At 34.9% G+C, this 6,311-nt stretch overlaps 1 protein-coding gene across 1 annotated transcript; it reads right to left on the reverse strand.

Moving 5' to 3' along the window:
* Positions 1–3,274: 3,274 nt before the first annotated feature.
* Positions 3,275–3,925, reverse strand: LOC134245156 (ras-related protein Rap-2a-like). Its single transcript, XM_062727413.1, has one exon. The coding sequence runs from the start codon at positions 3,908–3,910 to the stop codon at positions 3,275–3,277; it is 636 nt and encodes a 211-aa protein (XP_062583397.1). The 5' UTR covers positions 3,911–3,925.
* Positions 3,926–6,311: the final 2,386 nt, after the last annotated feature.

Consider the following 6,311-nt stretch of genomic DNA (forward strand, 5'->3'; position numbering starts at 1 on the left):
TAGGTTATTCTGAGTCAATTCGGCGGCCCTTAATTTTAGGACTAATTGGTATGAAATCAAACATTTTAGTGATCATGATTTAGTATGACATAAATAAAAAAAGATGTTGGATGTTTAGATGATGTAATCATGTAAAGAGAAAAACGAATGAGATGGGGAATATACATTTTGTTTATCGTATTGGTGTATTAAAAATCTAAATCATGGCCCTGCTTTCATCAGGGATCCCGCCTTAATTTCTATTGTGGCAAAATAGCATTTGTATAATTAAGCAAATCACCAATAATTTTACGAGTAAAATAATTGTTTCAACATCATCCCCCGAATTACGCATTGGAATGCACAAGGACCTACAAAGAACAAAAAGACAATTTATTTCTTTCCTGTCAATTCTGCATAAATTTGATATTATATTGATTAAATTTTATCATTTATTATAATTTACATGTTACCCTTACGGTGTTTCCTCCAGAATCTTCAAGTTTGCCGCATAAGCTTAGTGCAAAATAAAAGAAACACGTGCATGTCTTGAAACAGAGATATTTTATACGAACCAATTAAAATAGGAGAGTGGTACCAATGTAGGGGAAGAAAAAGGGAAAGAAAAAGAATTTTTCTTTTTATTTTGTTACTTGATACCACCTTTCGATGTAGAGTGTACATGAAACTTTCCATGTACACTTCTCACAAAAGTTGGTGTAGAGTGTATATGGAATTTTGCAATGGCACTGTACACTTTGTACACTTTTTGTTTCAAGTCTAACTTGTCATTTAGTTTCGTAGAAAATACTGTACACGTTACACACATGACATTAGTGCAAACTGACGGCCGCTATCGGCCATCGTAGGAATACGATCGTAGTTCCTGATTGTGCGATTTCAACAAATTCTTGGTATAACATTTCATGCTTTGTTTATTTCAAAAAAGTACATCGAAACATTAATTCTGTTTATTTATTTTTATTTTTGACGGACTAATAAAATTGCCCGCGGACTAGTAAAAGTAAAGAAGCACTAGTCCGGTCGGACCAAAGCCTAAAAATGTTAGTGTCGAACCCTGCACCAATTCCACTTTCTTTAAGAATTCTTCCTTTAAGAATACACTCACTCTTTTCATAGGTAAGCCCTCTGTCAAAATGTATTTACTGAAGCATAAGACAAACTTAAAAATTCACATGTCACTCTATACGTCTGTCTTTTTGACAACGTCAGACACTATTGAACTTTTCCGTCCGATCTCCTATCTTTCGGTCTTCTTGTCCTCTGCTGATCATTCAGTGACCAATCACCCGCCCAAAATTGCTGAAACCATCTATTAAGATGTCTCTTGTTTACATTCCTTATTCTGTAAATCTGATTAATTAACGCATCTGTCGATTTTGATGATTCCCATATTTTGAAGCAAAAATGCATTACAACTCGTCGAGCCTTTTTTTCCCATTTCGAAAATCCATTTGTTCAATTCAACAGAGTAAAACAATAATGTTTATGATCACAAATACCAATGCCGTCATTTAATTTCAATTAAAGACTAGAAAATGACGAGTACTGTGTCTTTTAAAAATTGGGAGATTAGGTACTTTTTTATTATCTTTTTTATGTGTTTGTATTTTTTTATTCTAAGAAAAAATACACTTTAAAACGTGACGTTCCGTTGTGACGCGGCGACATCCCCTATGCTCTATGTTTTAAACATCTATAAAATAAATTCATAAACATTATTATGTTCCCCAAACGAAGTTGGGGAACATATTGTTTTTACTCTGTTTCTTATTATTATTATTATTTTTCTTCTTCTTCTTCTTCTTCCTGGGTACTTTTTTGTCCGGGAGTGATCTTGCAAACTACACATCCGACTTAGGTACAACCTTTTTAGGGTCAGTAGGCATGTTATGTAGAATTGCGGAACGAAGGTCATTTTGCGCGCACGTGCTTGCAAGAGCGTGCACGTGCAATACCTGAAATAATCGATTTAATTGATATAGGCGTAACTTTTTACCTTTTTGATGAAATGCTTTGAAACTCATAATATAAGGATATATTAGTAGCATAGACAATATGACTTGGTCAAAATAGCAAGATCTCACGCGCATGCACGTGCGCTTCGCTCTGATTGGCTGAAACTAAAGTCTCAATATCTTCCTTGCTTTTTGACGAAATCCTTTGATATTTTGAAAATAGCCATGCATTAGGATATCCTACAACATGATTTATAGCAATTATCATGAAAATACGTGCATGCACGTGCGCTGCAATCTGATTGGCTGAAACTTTAAACAGCTATAACTCCCTTGGTTTTCAACCAAACGGGGTGGGATTTAGAACTTGGATAGATGTAATGGACTTCTACAAGAAGGTATGGTCACCATGCTCATGTATGCACGTGCGTGCACGTGAAATGAGTAAAATCAAAAATACTTTTGAATGAGCGTCTTTTTTAATACTTTTGGATTAAATACTTTAATATTTAGTAAATTAAAATATATAGATTGTGTAGACAAGATGATATGGTCATTACGCACATGCATTCACATGCGCATGGCAATGCTAAAATTTGAATGAACTTGGTACACTTCTGTGTAAACGTTGTTAAAGTCTCAAATGCATAGAGTTTGTCCTATTCAATGAAGCTTACAAGGAATATGGCACCAAAAGGGAATTGGGGAGCGTTTGGGGAACATCTGTAACGGTCCCCGTTACAATTAGCACTAGTTGAATTAAAATTTCAATGTTAATTAGATTTATATGTGTGCATCTTTTGGTATATTGTATTTCATAATGTGACGCCAAATATAAAAGATATGGACACTGTGGCATTACTTATGGATCAAACCCTCGTATTACGTGACCCTTCAGTCCAATCAATTACTTTTTGTTGAATAATCTTAACAAGATTTAATTGACATATGATATGCTTTAGTTATGCACGTAGTTATACAAGCATTATACATATATAAATTTCTGAAATGTGTGAAAGATACGAGTTTTATATACGATACATGAATATCTTCCTGAACAATAACTAAAGCATAACTCATAGAATCGGTAAATCATGAAGGTCTTTTAGGAATTGTAATTGCTAAAATTCATATTTAGTATCATTGTTCATTGTAGAAGGAACTGTATATATCCATTGATTCCCAACCATAACGCAACAACAAAATGCATTTAAAATATCAAGCTATACGCATTACTACGGCTGAAAATATTTATTTGTAATGAAATCAAATAAAAGCTCATAATAATTGTGATAAATATTTTATTACCTCAAAAATTAAAATGATTTAACAGAAAAACGTCTTTTGCGTAAAGATATGCGCCGTGTTGGTTTCACGGTTTGGTTTTTGGCCTCCTTACAAGCATCGCTTACAGCAGCCTTTGGTTCAATGACAATATTAAGTTCTTTACACACAGCGCTATATACATCTGAAACATTTACATCACATTTGGCTGATGTTGTAAGATAGGTACAGCCCCAGTCAATAGAAACAATAGCATCAATGACTTTGTTATCGATAGTGTCTTCTTGTATCAAGTCCGATTTGTTACCAACAACAATAATAGGAACTTGTTCTCGCTTCTCTTCAAGAATCAGTTGTCTTAAAGCTTCGATTTCTTTGAAAGTCTGCATGGCGTTATCAAGGTCAAATACCAGTGCAAAAGCATGACTTGTCTTTACCGCTTCCCTTAACAGCTCCGGGTACTCGAAGTCGCCTGCCGTGTCTAAAATCTCCAGTTTGGTGTATTTATTTTCAGATGTGTGAATATCATACCGGAACATCGTCTCAATGGTTGGATCGTATTTTTCTCTGAAGCCCCTTTTCAGTATTTGAGTTATAAGGCAAGTTTTACCGACTTTTTTGGCCCCAAGGACTGCAATGCGAAAACACTTTTCCATTGTTGCTGACATGGTCTACCGTATTTCGTCAAAGACTTATTCTTTTTTCCGTTCAGCCTGGAACTGGATTTTAAGAAAAGCTCTCCCTCTTTTAAACTACTTTTCCTTCTTTTTCTGCTTTCTTATTGGGTGAATTACTCAGCCCTCATTATCACCTTTACCACCTTTCGAGCATTATGAGCGTATCAGTAAAAGAAGTAAGATCTATAGATTTCTGATAGGCTTACAAGGAAATAACATTTTAAATTTCTTGGGAGGTAATATATTTCATAAGACATAATTTTACAAGACCAATCAAATGGCAACGGTGTATTTATCCTTTGTACATTCGAACCTAAATATACATTTCCAGGGCTGCATTCAAGATCGTAGCGGCTATTCTAGCAGATAGGTGTTGTATGTCTATCTCTTCGGCTAGCTCTCCCTAAGTAGCGACTAGGCTACACGTAGTTCAAGAGGTAGCTTTATCAGCTAGTTTATGTAGCGCCTACGTACATGGCATGGCAGCTACGCTGTTGAACGCACCTCTGGTAACTTCTCACAGAGATAATACTATTTCATACAACCTAACTTCATCAAATCATGCATTTATCTAATCTATCTATTTCTGTTAAGTCCCGTTTGATGAAACAGTCTGAATTATAAATTAATTGATATAATGCTCTACCTCAGGCGGTACCTAGTCTGTATTTATCAAAGTCTGAGGCATGTAACGATAAAATTATGATGTAGTCAGCAAACAATTAACAATTTCCCACCACGCTTTGGTCATTCTGGTGAATGTGCAGTTTCGTCAAGTCTTCTTTTAGCTCTTTTATTATGTTCCCCAAACGAAGTTGGGGAACATATTGTTTTTACTCTGTTTCTTATTATTATTATTCTTATTATTATTATTTTTCTTCCTGGGAAAATTTTGTACGCGAGTGTTCTTGTAAACTACACATCCGACTTAGGTGAAACCTTTTTAGGGTAAGTAGGCATGTTATGTAGATTTGCGGAATCAAGGTCATTTTGCGCGCACGTGCTTGCAAGAGCACGCACGTGCAAAACTTAAAATGACCAATATATAATGGATATAACCGTAACTTTTCTATGTAAGGATATATTAGTAGTATGCACAAGATGACATGTCAAAATAGCAAGATCGCACGCGCATGCACGTGCGCTTCGCTCTGATTGGCTGAAACTAAAGTTTCAATATCTTTTTTGTTTTTTGATAAAATCCTTTGAAATTTTGAACATAGTCATACATTAGGGAGGTCTACAGCCTGTAATATAAGATTGATCATGAAAGCATGTGCATGCACATGTGCTTGCAAGAGCTCACACGTGCAACACGAGAAATGTCCAATATAATTGATACAGACGTAACTATTTAAATTATTGATGAAATGCTTTGAAACTCATATTATAAGTATATATTAGAAGCATAGACAAAATGACATGGTCAAAAAAGTAAGATCTCACACGCATGCACGTGCGCTTCGCTCTGATTGGGTGAAACTAAAGTCTCAATACCTCTCTTGTTTCTTGTCATAATCCTTTGAAATTTTGAACATAGAACTACATTATGAAGATCTACAGCATGATATATAAGAATATTTCATGAAAGCATGCGCATGCCCGCGTGCTGCAATCTGATTGGCTGAAACTTTAAATGACTATATCTCCTTGTTTTTTGACGAAATGCTTTGAAATTTAAAACATAGTCATGCATTAGGATATCCTATAATATGATATAGAAAAAAATCATGAAATCACGCGCATGCACGTGTGCTGCAATCTGATTGGCTTAAACTTGAAATGGCTATAACTCCCTTGTTTTTCAACCAAACAGGATGGGATTTAGAATATAGATAGATATAAGGGACTCCTACAAGAAGGTATGGTCATCATGCACGTGCATGCATTCGGAACGAGTGAAATGAAAAATACCCTTGAGAGAGTGATTTTTCATACTTTTGGACTGAATGCTTTAATATATTGTTTATTAAAATAAATAGATAGTGTAGACAAGATGATATGATCATAACGCACATGCATTCAGATGCGCACGGGTGCAATGATAAAATTTGAATATAATTGGTATCCTTCAGAGAAAACGTTGTTAAAGTCAAAAATGCACAGAGTTTGTCTTATTTAATAAAGCTTACAGGGAATATGGCACCAAAAAGGAGTTGAGGAGCGTTTGGGGAACATCTGTAACGGTTCCCGTTACAATTAGCACTAGTTCTACAATACCCTATGATACCAACAGTTCACAAAACTCGATCAAGAGCCGATCAATCTCTTTAGAGATATATAAATAACGTTTTTCAAGATATAGTGCTCTACTATGAGGAGATACAAGTCAGGATGTAAAATTTCATATCAAAAACCTCATTTTTTTTTTTTTTACATATTCGGAAACAAA

The sequence above is a fragment of the Saccostrea cucullata genome, unplaced genomic scaffold (genome assembly GCF_032062105.1).
Source record: "Saccostrea cucullata isolate Sc308-1 unplaced genomic scaffold, CSIRO_AGI_Scuc_v1 ctg180, whole genome shotgun sequence".
NCBI classification, from domain to species: Eukaryota; Metazoa; Mollusca; class Bivalvia; order Ostreida; family Ostreidae; genus Saccostrea; species Saccostrea cuccullata.